General features: G+C 46.2%; 1 protein-coding gene across 5 annotated transcripts in view; it reads left to right on the top strand.

Moving 5' to 3' along the window:
* Window positions 1–15,644, top strand: part of Sema5b (semaphorin 5B) — a 117,431-nt gene that overhangs the window by 87,530 nt on the left and 14,257 nt on the right. For 4 of the 5 annotated variants that reach the window (XM_040270270.2, XM_040270272.2, XM_040270271.2 and 1 more), the window contains exons 5-9: window positions 10,918–10,980; window positions 11,291–11,389; window positions 11,883–12,096; window positions 12,750–13,035; window positions 15,386–15,521. In XM_040270270.2, coding sequence (XP_040126204.2) covers window positions 10,918–10,980; window positions 11,291–11,389; window positions 11,883–12,096; window positions 12,750–13,035; window positions 15,386–15,521 — 798 coding nt within the window. The remainder of the gene's footprint in view (window positions 1–10,917; window positions 10,981–11,290; window positions 11,390–11,882; window positions 12,097–12,749; window positions 13,036–15,385; window positions 15,522–15,644) is intronic. The other variant, XM_078044117.1, reaches the window with a different exon arrangement.

Raw genomic sequence — 15,644 nt, forward strand, 5'->3', positions numbered from 1 at the left:
CTGAACTACGTGCTATAGACTTCCACTGGAGCAGATGGCTAGGGAAGGGAGGCCTCCTTATTGAGCTGGTATGACATTCTGGTCTTCCTTTGAACTTGGATTCACACCCCGAGGGGCCATTGTAGCTCTTGACTGGTCACCACAGGGGAGGTATCAGAGTAGAAAAGTTGTGCCCATTTGAGGGGAGGGATCAGGATGAATAAGGCAAGCTGAAAGGAAATCGCATTCATCCACTTACCTGTCCACTTGTTCTTCTATCCGTATCTTTACCAGCCAACCTGTTCATCCATCCATCCAACTGCCCACCCAATAATAGTAAGTGAATATCTACTAAAGGCCAGGTCTAGTCCTACACATTGTATTAGGCATTTAAGTTCCAAAGGTGAAGCCCATCAGAAATCACATATGATTCCTTTTCCTGGAGGGGAACTGGGCAGCATGTTCCTGGGGCCCAGACTGGAGCAGGGCAGGGGAAAGCCTAGAGGTAGCATTCTGTGGCCCACCAGCGTGATCACAAGCAACTAGTCCAAGTCTAGTTCCCAAGCGGTATCCACAGAAAACAAAACCAAGATGCCAAATTTAGCAGGTCAGGCTGGGGAAGGCCAGTGCAGAGGAGATTCAAAGTGGGCAGAAGCAAGTGGACCCAATGGTAACTGCCCTGTGTCCCAGGCAGTTGCTCTTTATTTGGTCCTCGTGGTCTGCAAATGAAGGTCTTCGGGCAGTGCCGAGGGGTTGAAGGGAAAAAGAGAGACAGATGTACAAAAATAATGGCAATGCTGTGGGACTCGTCATGGAGGGGTGGCCTCTAGGTATGAGGAACCCTCCAGGGCCAGCAGGGTTTGCAAAGACTTCCCACAGGAGCTGCCTTTGAGGTGGAACTCAAAGGATGTGTTTGGCAGGCAGTTAAGGGAAGAACAGAGGTGTGTGACAGCATGTAGCACTGAGGGGCAGGATCAGAGGGTATGAGGGGGGGAAGGGTGGGAAATGAGGCCCTGGGAGAAAGAGATCATCTTGCAGGGGGTCTTCATTGCTGAGCTTAGGGGTCCATATTTTATTTTGAAAGCAAGGAGGATCTATTAATTAGTTTTAAGCAGAGAAATGGCATGAATAGACTTTGATGTTTCGATCACCAGACCCAAAGCAGAGACTGGATTAGTGACGAGCCAGTCAGGAGACAATTGAAATGTCCGGTAAGTGATGAGGCATTTGCAGGAAAGCAGCAGCCATTGGAATGGGGAGAAGACAGGAAGGGATCCTAATGTGTCAGAGTCACACAGGGCCACGGCCTCACATTTCAGCATCATCGGGCACACTGTCTTCTGTGTGAAGGTGACCGCTGGCATGGGGCATTTGCAGCCTTGGAAGAATTGGTGATGCTTGGACCACACAGGTGACATCTAGGTTTCTGGCTTGCACAGCTGGGTACCATGATATGGAAGTGGGGCTGGCCTGAGTCTAGTCGCTGGTTCTCCCTTTCTCAGGGGTACTTAACTTGGGCATTGGGATTTTTAAAATCTCTCAAGTGATTCCAATATGCAGCTAAATTTAGGAGCCACTGCTGTAGGAAGTTCAGAAGGCCTTGTCTGTAGATGCTGCCCAGCTGGTTTGGCACAAGTCTTCTTGACAGCTGGTCTGCAGGTCATAGGTCATGTCCATAATCAGATGTTAGGACTCTCTGCCTAATGACTGAGCCCTGGATTGGCTCATCCTGCTCAGTATTGATCTGGTCTCAGCCAAGAGCAGGGATCTTTGGCAACCCCATAGCTCCTGCTTGAGGTAGGAATTCGGCTTCAGAGGATTCCCTGAAGAGCCCTGCAAATTAGTCCCAAGATTACTAGGATCTGGTTTCTCAGGGGTCTAACCTCAGAAGTTCAGATTGGATTCTCCTGACAGGAGAAAGGAAATAAATACATTTTATATTCACATTCTCATAGTAGGAGGTACTGGCCAAAAAGGGAGAGAACACACCAAAGGCTTTGGAAAACCATTCTGCCTCTTCTCTCTCAGGCTAGGGGCAGACCCTGGTCTCTGGTCCTCAGTGTGGTGCCTCAGGTCTGCTGTCTGGCCCTGGCATTTGACTCTAAATGCCACACGTCAGCAAGTACCCCAGCATGGCCCTCTCTGGGGGCTTCATTGTCCTCAGTGTCTATTACAAATGGCTCACCAGCGACCAACGACTGTAAAGAGCTCCACCATATTGCCGACAGGGGAAGACACACACATAAGTTAGAAGGCTTCATTACAGAGCCAAGTGAGTCTCCCACTTGGCCCCAGGGTATGATTTAAGCAAACTTAAACCTCAATGTTTTATTGATGGTTTAAATAATTAACACTCCTTAAAGAAAAATCTAAATGCAAACAGCTTATGCAAACCAGTGTCCATTAAAGGGACTTCTAAGTACCTAACTCTCATTAAACAATTAATGTAAACTACTATTCCTCAAGGAAAATTGTAGTACCCAGCTCCTTCCCAACTCTCAAGCACCAAAGGGAGGGGAGGCCTGGAGGGGAGATGCAGCTAGGAACAGATGGAGCCACTGTGTCTGGGGCAGTGGGAGGAGTAGCCAGGAGTGAGAAGGGAAAAGCAAATCAACTCAACTGTGATGGTTATTATTGGTGTAACTTGATAAATGATCTTGGGAAACTTCAAAAAGGAGGTGAGCGTTCATCAGTGTCATGGGGCTGCTGAGAAGACCGGCGCAGGCTGTCTTGAATTTGGCAATTAGGAGCTCCAGAGTGGTCTTTGCCAGGACAGTTCCAGGGGATGATGGGGCTGGAAGCCTAGTTGCAAATTGATCTTGGGGTGTATGTCCTGCAAGTGCAGAAATGAGGACAGGTCTGCATGTGTACATCAGGATGCACAGTGGGGCTTTGTTTGAGAGACTGGGCGACATTGGGATGATTCCTGAGCTCCCTTCCAGCTATCTCTATGTCCCTCAAACTCAGATCTGGCAGCCTGGAGTTGTTAGAAGTCTAAATTCTGCAGAGTGGGGAACTTTAGGGTCAGAAGTTGTGTTAATGCTCCGCCATCATCTCTGGCCCCCACCTGTCCAGGATGGTCCAAGGAGACCATTGGCTACTCTCCCACAGCAGGAAAACCACCCAGCCACTCTGACTAGAGATCACCACTATGGAATTTCTGGGAACAGTCCTAGTTTAGTACTCTGCACAGCTGATTGAAAGTCTGTGTCTCTCTCCACTCCCTCACAGAAAGCCACTAAAGGCACTGTGAGAAGTTTTAATATGTACAGGTCCATGATGACAGAGAATGACAGAGGAGATGTCAGTGGAGAAGAGATTAAATGCCTTCTGTGAGTTAGGAAGTGGATGGAGGGATCATCCCGAATTAGCAGAGCAGAACAGCTTAAAGAGCAAGCTGAGTCTCCAGCAGGACTCCGAAATTGGGGTGCTGGGGATTGTGGAATTTAAGGATGAACCACAGTTTTAAAAGCGGGAATTGATTGAGATTCTTTATAGGGAGGTTAGAACTCACTCACCCTCTTTGCCTAGCAAAGGAGACTGAACTCTTTCTCCAGAGACCACACTGGAAAGGCTTCATATAGGGACTGCAGGAAGGGTGGAGGACACGGATGGCAAGTAGGGCTAGAGCAAAGAGCTCAAGTGGAATTCTGCTACCCCCACTCCTGCCACATGCCCAGACTAGAGACTTGAGGAGTTTGCTGGAGAAACTCAACAAGGCCAGAGACCAGACTTCTAGATGTGACAGAGAGAACCTACTAGTGAGAGCCTAAGAGCACCCCACTGGCAACCTAAGAGAATCTACTCTATATAGCCACCACTCTACATAGTCCTACCCAGGGAGTTTGCAATGGGCTATTTAGAACTTTCCTCTTAAATCAATCAAATAAATTCAACTGCTCATCATGTAAAGCTTCACACACACACAAACACACACACACACAAACACACACACACACACACACACACGCATGCACACGCACATACATAAACTAGTACAGTGTCCTCATAGCAGTGTAAACACTTGAACAAGCCAGGTGTGGGTGGAGGACCTTTGTAGTCACAGCTACTCAGGAGACTGAGACAGGAGGATCACAAATTCCAAGCTGTCCTGGGCAATTTAGCAAGAACCTGTCTCAAAATAAAATAAAGAAGGGGCTAAGGGGGCTGGAGTTGTAGCTCAGTATAGCTAGATTGCTTGCCTAGTATGCATGAGGCACTGGGTTCGATCCTCAGCATTGCATAAAAATAAATAAACAAAATAAAAGCATTGTGTCCATCTACAACTTAAAATTTTTTTTTTAAAAAATAAAGAAAGAAAAAGAAGGGGCCCAGGATGTAGCTCAGTAGTAGAATACTTGCCTAGAATGTTCTAGGTGCTGGGTGAAATCTCCAGTACTACAAAAATAAATAAAAGCTTCAATAATAATCAGCTCATGGTCACTCATGTGTCATTGGTAGTCCCTACTTCTCTGTCCTGAGTCATTTTGAAGCAAATACAGATATATCATACCATAAAGATTTCAATATGAAGAACTAGGGGTGAGGCATCATAGTAGAGCATTTGCTTAGCATGGTTAAATCTCAGAGCATGGGGAAAAGAAAAGTCAAAGAAAAAGATTTCAGCATGCATTTCTAAAAAATAAGATTCTTTTTCTGCAGTTAAATTAATGATTTCACATCACTAAATGTCCATTTAATATCTAAGCTTCTCTAATTGTCTTACAAAATTTTAAAACAAGCTTGGGTGTCCAGCTCAGTGGTAAAACTTTTGCTATCACATTTGAAGCCCTGAGTTCAATCTCCAACTCCAGCACTGCAAAAGAATTTTTTTTTTCAAAATAATTTTGGTTTTTTGAATCAGGATCAAAATGTGTTATAATTAGTTAATATGTATCTTAGGCCTCTTTTAAACAATACTTTCTCTCTTTGTATAATTTATTTATTGAAGAAGCGTGGTCATTTGTCCTATAGAGTTTCCTGATTACAACTCAGGTAGTATAACAACATATTCCTCTAGTCCCTGAATCACTTGTGAATTGATAAATCTACAGACCCCATTCGATTTGGATTCTGGCAAGATTATCTCATGGGTGTTATTATGTGTTTCCCTTAGAGGGCACATAGAGTCTGATTTCCTCTCATTTTTGACATTAGCAACCATTGATTATCATTTCCTGGGTCCTTAACTGGACAACTTCTATGAAGACAAACTTCACATCTAGTCTTTGGTTACCCAATGATTCAGTCATGCAGGAAAGGCAAGGGAAATGTTTGCTAGATAGGAAAGAGATCCCCTCTCCTCCCCCTTAGTTCTTACATGACTCCTTGGCTGGATCTAAGAACCAATTAATACAATGCTGATTAACACGAGAAAAGCATACAAGTTTCAATAATTTCATTTGTATATAGGGAACTCTACATGACAGCAAAGTCCAAAGAAATGACCAAAGCAGATGTTTTTATACTTTTAAATAAAGAACAACAAATTTGTGAAAGAATGACAGAACAAATTGATCTCTGAACTAGGGATGTCACTAAGAAATATATGGGGGTTGGGTGTAAAAGCTAGTGGGAAACAAGGATTACACCAAGGAATTAATGTATTCCAGTTCATTACAGCCCCAATTACCAGTCTTAGATGATTAAGACTATTTTTCTGCCTTGGTAAAGAAAGGACACCTTTACTAAAAGAATCTTGGATCGGTGCATGTAGAAAAAGTCAGGCCAAATGGCTCTTTCTGAAGTTCCAACTCCTCAAGTGATTTTGGCTTGAAATCATCAACGTACCAACTTGGCAGAATTTCAAGATAGTGCATCTTTAACGTCTTCAATAATCTGTTTTCATTATAGTTTTCAAATGAGGAGCTGGTTTGCTAGTCTTTTTAATGGTAGACAATTAATTTTATTCTTCTATTATCATTATTATTATAAACTCATGGATTCACACAGAGTTGATGTGATTCAATCCATTGTGGTTCTCTTTCCTGACTCCCATCTTTCTCCAGTTGGGGCGGGCCTCTTCAAGGTGGCTCCTGGGTGCTGTAAGCCCAGTTTGGTCATCTTCTGCTGTGTCCTTGCTATCTGGTATAATAAGCCTTCCCAAGCTCCTCTTGCCCTTCTGCTGCCCCACACCTGAAATCAGCTATTTTTTCAAGAAACCCTGGTTCCTTTCAGTGGGAAATGGTTTAAAAATATGCACAAATAGCCAAAAATCATCAGATCTTTGAAGAAAACTTTCAAAGGGATAGAGAAGACCAAAACAAACAAAATGAAGTTAATGGTAAGAAACAGACAATATAATAAAATGCTTTCAATTATATAAAAACTAATATCTTCTGATATATGAAAATTTTTGTATATAAAGTAATAATGAAACATAAAAATTAAAAATACAATGAGGAAAATAAAAATTGAAGGTGTAGAAGATGAAATTGAAGAAAAATCTACCAGAAATTAGAACAACAAAACCAAGAAATGACAAATAGAGAAAATCAAAAAATGAGAGGATCAATGTACAAGGGCCAACAGTACATTAGATTAACAAAAGTTCTAAAGAAGAGAAAGGAGAAAAGGTAAGGGGAAAAAATAAAGGTAAATTAACATTGCCAAAACAGAGGGCGAATCTTCAAATTGAAAAAGTTGACTGAGGGGCTGGGGATGTGGCTCAAGCGGTAGCGCGCTCGCCTGGCATGCGTGCGGCCCGGGTTCGATCCTCAGCACCACATACCAACAAAGATGTTGTGTCCGCCAAGAACTAAAAAATAAATATTAAAAATTCCCTCTCTCTCTCTCTCTCTCTCTCTCTCTCTCTCTCTCTCTCTCCTCTCTCACTCTCTCTTTAAAAAAAAAAAAAGAAAAGAAAAAGTTGACTGAATTCTCACGAGATACCTATACACATCAGTGCAAGATTCAGGTCTGTTATTAAAGAGAAGATGAGAAACCTTCCAGAGCCTGGGGAAAAAAAAGAGATAAAGTCCATTACAGAGGATGGGGAGTAAGAATTGCTTCAGACTCCTCAATAGCAATGTGAGAATCTAGAAGACAATGGAGAAAGAAAGACCTTTAAATCCTGACTGACAATTATTTTCAATTCTGTATCAAAACTGTCAGTCAAGTATGGAGAATAAATCTGACATTTAATAATTTTAAAAACAAATCTACCATGTTTTTTTCCTTGGGAAGATACTAGAGATGTATCTTCCCAAGGAAAAAAACATGTATGTCATCAAAATAAGCAAAGTAAATCAACAAAGGTAGAAACATGGGATTCAGAAGACAGGAGAGAGGAGAGAGGCAACCCCAGGTCCACAGCCAATAGGAGACCATCACCAGCCCCCTGGGGCAGGAGGACAGAGGTTGGGGATGAGGAAGAAGTTGGGAACAAATAGATAATCTAAATAATTTGTTGATGGAGTTAGAAAATGGGGTTTGTAAGATGTTTAGAACTTTGGGAAAAAAACAAACAAATGAAGAAAATCAAAACAAACAGTCATTCAAGAAAGGAAACCCTATCCAACTATGACTATTTGATTGATTCTTAGATGCACACTTCTACATTCTAATCGGTCTGAAATCAGGATGTGTCCTGCAGTCATAACCATCCTAGAATCTCTACTGGCCAGACTTTGGTCCTGATGTAGTTGTCATTGCTGTGCAGGTGAGGGCTTGGTCATCATTCTGGTGCTTTAACTGGACAGCAGCAACCTCTTGACATTTCAGTCATTTTGAGATCATTTGAGGAAGGAATATGAATCTGGGTTTGTCAGAAAACCCCCCTAAGCGCATTCTGGTAAGATCAGGAAAGTGCCCGCTGGGGTTAATCCCTAGCACAACCGGGAGAATAAAAAAAGGAGGAGGATAAAAAATGTGCCAGCAGAATGGGGTGAATGGCTTGGGAGAAAGTCCTGGAGAGCAGAGTGGCCCACTCTTTAGAAATACTACACCACTGACACCTGGGTAGTTTAAAAAAAAAATGATACTCCTCAAGAAATAAGCAAAAAGGTAACAAAAAAGTGAACGTTTCAGAAGTGATTCAGAAAAGACCATCACTGAATTTTAAGATTAAGGATACCTAATTTTGCTTCTGTTTCTTTTCTTTTTTTGTACTAGATCAATATGTCATAAAAATACATGTCTAAATAAGAGCACTTTCAATAAGTTTACATTAAAAATTTAGATGATCAGAGAGTTTGACTTGCAGTGTATTTTCTTTCTTAGTGGCTTATCTTCACTGAAATCTGGGGTATTAGCTGGTAGAAGTGAAAAATTTATTTTTCAATATAATAATGTGAATATGGACATTGACTTTAATTAACATGAAATAATTGTAATGGGAGGATGGAAGAGGGAGGGAAGATAGATGTGCACTTTGGGACAGGATGAGCAGAGATATGTAAGTGGGAAAATCTTTTTTTTTTTTTTTCTGGTACTGGGGATTGAACCCAGGAGCACTTAACCACTGAGCCACATCCCCAGCCCTTTTTTCTTTTTATATACAATTTTTAGTTGTAGTTGGACACAATACCTTTATTCTGTTTGTTTATTTTTATGTGGTGCTGGGGATCAAACCTAGTGCCTCACGTGTGTGAGGTAAGCACCCTACCGCTGAGCCACAACCCCAGCGCCCCCAGCCCTTTTTATTTTTTATTTGAGATAGGGTCTAAGTTGCTAAGGCTGGTTTTGAACTTATGACCCACCTGCCTCAGCCTCCTGAAGTACTGGGGGTAAAAACTCTTTATAACAGAGAGTGAAAAGATGAAATCTGAGATAGATACATTCTTTTGAGAAATTCGTTTAAAATAAAATAGAGAACCAACTACAATAGGTAAAAGTTGTTGTCCTAGAGTAAGAGGGTTGGGGAATTGGAGGAGTATATGGCTAGGATTTTTATTGGTGCATTTTTCATATATTTTTTTAAAACCCTGTGCATCATTACTTTGGTTAAAAAAATTTTTTTTTTCAAATAATATGACTCCCAAAAGCCCACTCTGTGCTGTTACCATTATGAGTATACACATATTCTCTTAGGGCCAATGGGCTGACTCTCAGTAAAGGAAATATGATCACGAGAGGCTACTAGATGAAGCAGAAAGAGCTCTCTCAGAGCTGGAGTCCATTGTCTGGCTTTGTCTCTTGGGTTTGTGGCTCACTCGCTGCTGACCTTGGGCAAATTGTGCACACTCTCTGGGTTTGGTTTGCTCACCTTTATGTTGAGTAAAAGGCCAATGCAGTTTCACTTGCTGTTTCCAGGATCAAAGAAGAGAGAGAAAAAAAGTCCCTAGCACCATTGTGTCCCATTGTTGAGCTCAGAGTGACTTAAACTTTTATTGTGCACAACTACCCCCTCACCCACCATTGGGGTTCTTGACCCCTTGCTACAAACATGCTGACCACTTCAAAGTGCTCCTGTGCTCAGGGACCCCGGGACCCCAGCAAGGCTTGTTAGCCTGCACAGCCCTCCTGCAGCCACCCGCTGCCTGTACTTTCCCTGGACATCTGCAGTGGCTGTGAACATTGCTCTTCTCTACCCCCAGAGACTCCCAGGGTCCTCATGGATGTCCCTCTCCTCTCTCATCAGGCTTAGCCTGGGAGCTCATGGGTCCTGAGTCTTACATTGCTCAATTGTTTCTGTCCAGATACCAAGGGCCATTTGCCTTTTTCTAAGGTCTAGAAGAAGCAGGGGCCCAAGATCCAGGACTGGCATGGTGAGGTGAGCCCTCCCAGGCCACTCATGGACCTGAAGAAAGGTCTCACCAAATTCACCGCAAGCTCCTGAATCCAGGGTCTGCAGGAGTCAGTCTCCTTCTGTCCCCCATAGCGGCCATTTCAGGCATGGGTGGCCCAACCTGGAAAGAAGAGAGCCCCGCTGTGGCTCCCTCTCCAGTCCCCTGCCTCCCTTCCCACCTCCCAGCCCTGCAGCTCTGTGGGCGGAGACTAGAAGCAGCTTTGTTAGCAATTAAAAAAAGCAGATGGCCTTTCCCCCTCCATTTGGATGGGAGAGCTGCTTGCTCAGGGCTCCCTGCCCCAGGACAGGTTGGCAGTGACTCAGAAATATATAATGAGCCCCACCCGGGCTATGGACATTGCCTGGATGAGAAGGGGATCACTTCTTGGAGAAAGTGGAGAGAATAGGTTTAGGGGGAATCCTGGCTGGGGAACGGCCCTCTCTCCTAATGCCTTGGGCACTTTGAAGTTGCATCCCCAAACACCTTACCCCAGGACAGTGTAAGTGATGCCACAGGGAGCCAAGAAGAGAAGTGCAGAGGGGAGGGGCGGGGGGGGTGGTGGTGCAGGGAGGAGCAGTTTAGGAAAGGGGAGTCCTAGAGACAGCCGGAGGCCTCTGGCATTGGAGGAGGGTGGGGTTCCATTTTGGTTCTATAGCACTCGAGATGTATAACTCTGAACAGTCGCTTGGAACCTCTATTTCGTCTGTGGTTTAGGGGGGGAAATACATACTTTGAAGTGTTATAGTGGGAAAATTAAATCTCCCATCTTTAAGGTTTGCAAAATCTAGCCTTTCAAGAGAGCCCCGTGCCGTATGTCCCACTCATTTGGGGGACATCTGACTCCTAATGGAGATACACTTTCCACCTCCCACTCAGGGCTTGGGGTGGTACTGAAGGTCCTTTTGGCCAGTTATAGCTCCCTGCTGACCTGGGGAGTGTCTAGGACGGATCACAGGAAGATAAAGCACCTAGAGGTGCAGGACATCACCCCTGCCTCAAGCAGGCAGGAAGGTGTTGGGCTCACGTGACGCCACTCGGCAAAGACCTCTGGGTAAGGAAACCTGGCAACCTTCCCCGGCCCTCTGATGGGATGAGAGGAGCCCTTACCCTGCAGGCTGCCCCCAACCCTTTCTCTCAGACACTGACTTCTTCCTGCCTTTTGGGGGAGTAGTAGGGAGTGAGCCATGTGACATCTGTGTTCCTCCCACAGGCCACCGAGTGGGCCTCCAATGAGGACACCCGCCGCTCTTGCCAAAGCAAGGGGAAGACGGAGGTATGTGGCCTTGGTGGTCCCAGGGGTCCTGTTTGGAGTAGGCAGGAGACTTATGGTTGTGTGAATAAAGGGACCTGGTAAGGGTGTGAGGTCACCTGCTCCAGAGGCTTGGATGAGCTGGGGGCTCCATGCACAGGAGAGAGGACAGCAGGGATGTCCACAGACACAAGCTGGAGGTCACAGCAGCACAGATCTGGGAACGAAGTGCTGGAGAATGTGGGTTGGCATCTATGTCTCGGCGGGTGGAGGGGAAGACCCTCAGCACCACACCTGCAGAGCTGTGTCCTCACCACTTTCCTTCTTGCCTCAGGAGGAGTGTCAGAACTACGTGCGAGTCCTGATTGTCGCCGGCCGGAAGGTGTTCATGTGTGGCACCAATGCCTTTTCCCCTGTGTGCTCCAGCAGACAGGTGGGCAGCCCAGGGCAGGCGGGCAGAAGGAAGGTCTGTCACCTGGGCACACAGCCTTGGGATGGGGTTGCCAAATATAACAGGAAAAGAAAAACCAAACCTCAAATCAAAACTAAAAAGGATTCCCAGACTGATTCAAATTTCAGGAATTTTATGATATCTTAGCGTAAGTATGTCCTGAGCAATATTTAGGACAAATTAGTACTATAAAACATTCATTCTTTATCTGAAATTCCAATTTAACAGGGCCTCCTCTATTTTATTGTCAGCCTTGCCTTGGAAGGTGCACCTGCTAGTCCAGGTGAGCTCCTGGCAGAACCTCACCCTCCGTGAGGGCCGCTCCTTCAGAGGGACTGTGGTGTGGGCAGTGACAAGGAGGAGGGGAGAAGGCCAGAAGGACCAGGGACCTAGGAGGAAGCAGAACTCGGGGGTGGAAACAACAGGCAGCCCCAGGCCTTAGGGAAAAGTGTCCCCTTCTTCTCATCGGCCCCAGGTGGGGAACCTCAGCCGGACTATCGAGAAGATCAATGGTGTGGCCCGCTGTCCCTACGACCCACGCCACAACTCCACAGCTGTCATCTCCTCCCAGGGGGAGCTCTACGCAGCCACAGTCATCGACTTCTCAGGCCGGGACCCGGCCATCTACCGCAGCCTGGGCAATGGGCCACCACTTCGCACAGCCCAGTATAACTCCAAGTGGCTCAATGGTAAGGCAGCCCCAGGAGCGGTTCCCTCCTCACTCCTAACAGCTCTGCATGGGCTCACACTTGCTTCATTAAGGAAGAGGCCCAGGACAGGGCAGGTGTTTGTCCAAAGACCAGAGCTTATTGGCGATGGGTCCCAGATGAAATCACAGTTATCCAAGGAACAAGAATAGATGGAGGACAGGCTATTAGGAAAGAGAGAATGTAGGAAATGGCTAGTAAAAGTGGTTATGGGAAAGAACCTATTGGGGGAGGAATGATATGAACTTCCTGTTTCTTGGGATCGAATCCCTGTTTCTTCATTAACTAGCTGTGTTGCCTTGAGGAAGCACTTAACCTCTCTGTACCATGTTATTCTCATGTGTAATATAGGGATAATTCTCATACTTACTCATAAATCATAATGAGAATTAAATGGGTTAGTCCACATAAAGTTCTTAGAATATGACTGGCACCCACCGTACAGCTATTATTATGGCTGTGCTTTGTACTGGACATGGAAACAAGATTATTAGAACCCTTGGGTCACCAAGCTGGTGGGAGGATAGTGTCAGGATGCCCATCTGGGATCACCAAAGAAGGTGAGTCTTCCCAACTCTGCCCTCTTCTTCCCTGCTGGCCTCACCCACCCCTGTTCCTCTCCCCTCATTCCCCAGAGCCAAACTTTGTGGCAGCCTATGACATTGGGCTGTTTGCATACTTCTTCCTGCGGGAGAACGCGGTGGAGCATGACTGTGGGCGCACCGTGTACTCTCGGGTGGCTCGCGTGTGCAAGAATGACGTGGGGGGCCGCTTCCTGCTGGAGGACACCTGGACCACGTTCATGAAGGCACGGCTCAATTGCTCCCGCCCGGGCGAGGTCCCCTTCTACTACAATGAGCTGCAGAGTGCCTTCCACCTGCCAGAGCAGGACCTCATCTACGGGGTCTTCACCACCAACGTGTGAGTCCCTGCCCCTTGCTGCCCCTTGCCTGCAATGTCAGGGCCTAGCTCTGGCCTGACTTTGCAGCCTGGTGGGCTCAGACAGGCCCCTTAGAGTCCTTGTCTCTTCGTGTATAAGGTGGGTTGGCTACACCGGGTCCTCTGAGGATTCTGTGGTTTGCTGCTCTGGAGTGGTTAGCCCTTGGTCTGGGTTGCTGAAAAGGGCAGGTTTGGGCCAGATGTGCAGAAAGCAAGAGGAGCTGGAGCATGACTCATGGAGGGAGAACTTGCTGGTGATGAAAGAAAAGAATCCTGCCTTTGATGAGGAGGTGGCAGCCCTGGAGGGCCCAGTAGCCCCTCAGGGAGGCTCAGCAGGGATTCTCTATGGCCCCTCTCACCTTGGGACTCCATGACTTTGCTAAATCAGCCAGCAGCGTGTGTGTCCTGACAATCCCTCCATCACTTTCTTTCTAAGCTGCACTGAAAACCACAGGCTGGGATTTGGAGTCCCTTTTGCTTCCTTTGGTGTGAGGAAGGGTGACCTTACAGAGATCGTGAGACCTTCTTCCTCCTCCCAGGAGACACTAACAGATCAGGTAGTTTTCACAGAGAGTGATGAATGGCACCAGACCAAGGCCAATATTTGCTGTAGTGGATGCTGTGCAGGGTTCTCTGTAAGGATGTTAGAAACCTGGGAGCCACAGAGCAGTTTCTGCTTGCAATGTAGCAGGCCTTGCATGGGGACCAGGCTAGCCACAGAAATGACATTCTGAGGGAATAAGCAGGGACAAAGGTAGAGAGGCCACCCAGTCAGAGGCAGGAGGACAGGCATATAGCACAGCTCTCACAAGCTGACCAGGACCGGACCGGCTCTCAGCACCAGAGAGTGAGTAGCCGTGAGCAGCTGAAGATGCATCAGGAAAAAATGACGATGTCAGTGTGGATTGTAAATAGTTTATTTATTGTGTGTCTCCTCCATGTCAGGGGCTTGTCCCAGTGTGGACTGGGTACCAGTGAGCACAGGCAGGGGTGGCTCCGTACTGTTTATTAAAGAAATCAATTTGAATAGGGATATTGGGCTTCAGAGGGTACAAGCAATATGCAGCAATGCCTTTAACAGCCGGTAAGGCGGCACTAGGGAAGACTTCCTGTAGGAAGTGACAGGAAGTGATGGGATGAGAAGACCATTCCAGCCCCAGGGAATAATGCACGCAAAGTTTTGGGATGGGAAGAAATGTTTTAGAACTGAGCAAAGAACAGTGTGGCAGGTGCTTTGAGAATGAAGGGGAGAAAGACAAGAGAGGAGGCTTGAGGTAGGACAGGGATGATTCTGTCCTAAGAGCCTTGGAGAAGAAGGATTTCGATCTTTATCCTAAGGACAAGAAGTTACTGAAGGATTTGAGGCAAGCAAGGAGAATGTTGGATGTGCATTTTTGAAATGCTCGCTCTGGCACTTGCAAGCCAAATGAATTAGGAGCCTACAAAGGTTATAGGGAGACCACCAGGAAGACAGTTGGAACCAGGCAGAGGTAGAAGGATATAGACACATTTGGGACAGGGACCACGTGCAGAGACTAGAAGTGGACAGGTTGGTGTAGTGGTGTCGTCTCTGTATTGTTCACCCCATGCTCATGGATATCTGTGATTCTGGGTCTTAAAGATCATTTGGCTCAGGGTGTCACGGGTTCCAGCATAAACCAGTAGATTGGTAACCAGCTATTTAATAAATAAATAAAGCAGGTGCTGGGTGAGGTGGTGCATGCCTGTAATCAAAGCAGCTCCGGAGGCTGAGGCAGGAGGATCATGAGTTCAAAGCCAGCCTCAGCAAAAGTGAGGTGCTAAGCAACTAAGTGAGACCCTGTCTCTAAATTAAATACAAAATAGGGCTGGGAGTGTGGCTCAGTGGTCAAATGCCCCTGAGTTCAATCCCTGGTACCTGCCCCTCCCCCGAAAAGCAGAATAGAATGAAATAAAAATGCTCAATATAACATATTTAGTGTAGATTAGTATTATTTCATGAAACTTTAATATAGATGTGGGTATTATAGCAAGATGTGATGTAAAATATGTTTTATACTGTGGGCCAGGGACTAACATTTTAAAACCACTCACTGTCCTTTCACCTCCCACTGGATAAGGGAACGGGATGAGGAGGTAGCCCAGAGGGACCCGCCAGTGCTCTTGTCAGTGGAACTTTCCCCAGGGGTTGCTGGGTGTGAGGACCACGTCTCCTTCTGTAACACCCCCAAGCTGCAGAAGTCACCAGGCTCATCCTAGGTTCTTCCAAAGCCCAGGGGATTGGGCATGACAGCTGGCTGCGTGACTTCAGGTCCACAGGGAGGGCAGCTTCCCACCATCTCTTGTCTTTCAGAAACAGCATCGCCGCTTCTGCTGTCTGCGCCTTCAACCTCAGTGCCATCTCCCAGGCTTTCAATGGCCCGTTTCGTTACCAAGAGAATCCCAGGGCTGCCTGGCTCCCCATTGCCAACCCCATCCCCAATTTCCAGGTACAACCTCTCCCTGCTTCCCCCACCAGACTACCAGCTGATACCCAACTGCTTACCCCAGACAAGCACCAGCCCTGTCTCTGCTGATCTATACCCATCATTGGTGTCCGTGATGGTTCCCTA

Source organism: Ictidomys tridecemlineatus, chromosome 3 (genome assembly GCF_052094955.1).
Source record: "Ictidomys tridecemlineatus isolate mIctTri1 chromosome 3, mIctTri1.hap1, whole genome shotgun sequence".
In the NCBI taxonomy this organism is placed as follows: domain Eukaryota; kingdom Metazoa; phylum Chordata; class Mammalia; order Rodentia; family Sciuridae; genus Ictidomys; species Ictidomys tridecemlineatus.